General features: G+C 58.4%; 1 protein-coding gene across 1 annotated transcript in view; it reads left to right on the top strand.

Annotated features, from left to right (window-relative positions):
- Window positions 1-86: 86 nt before the first annotated feature.
- Window positions 87-245, top strand: part of LOC104166976 (G2/mitotic-specific cyclin-B3) — a gene marked incomplete at its 5' end in the record, with an annotated part of 2,790 nt that continues 2,631 nt past the window's right edge. Inside the window, one exon of the mRNA XM_009707095.1 lies at window positions 87-168. Coding sequence (XP_009705397.1) covers window positions 87-168 — 82 coding nt within the window. The remainder of the gene's footprint in view (window positions 169-245) is intronic.

The following is a 245-nucleotide window of genomic DNA, read 5'->3' as shown; positions in this document are numbered from 1 at the left end:
AAAAAGGTTATCAAGCATTGGAACAGGCTTTCAGCCAGGAGATGGGGCCTCTTCCCAGCAATGATTTACACCCTTGTCCTGTCCAGGTCAATGAAGAAAACTCCCCCAACAGAGGCTCCTGCAGAGCCCAAGGAGGATCCTGTGCCAGAGGAGCCGGTTCCTGCACAGGTACTGAAGCCCTTCCAGGACAGGGCAGGGACCCTGGGCTGCAGCCTGGCCCCTAGTCTCATCCTGGCGGTGCCGGG

The sequence above is a fragment of the Cariama cristata genome, unplaced genomic scaffold, assembly GCF_000690535.1.
Source record: "Cariama cristata isolate BGI_N322 unplaced genomic scaffold, ASM69053v1 scaffold23530, whole genome shotgun sequence".
Taxonomy (NCBI): Eukaryota; Metazoa; Chordata; class Aves; order Cariamiformes; family Cariamidae; genus Cariama; species Cariama cristata.
Note: the sequence above shows the minus strand (reverse complement) of the source record. Positions and strands in the feature narration are given on the sequence as shown.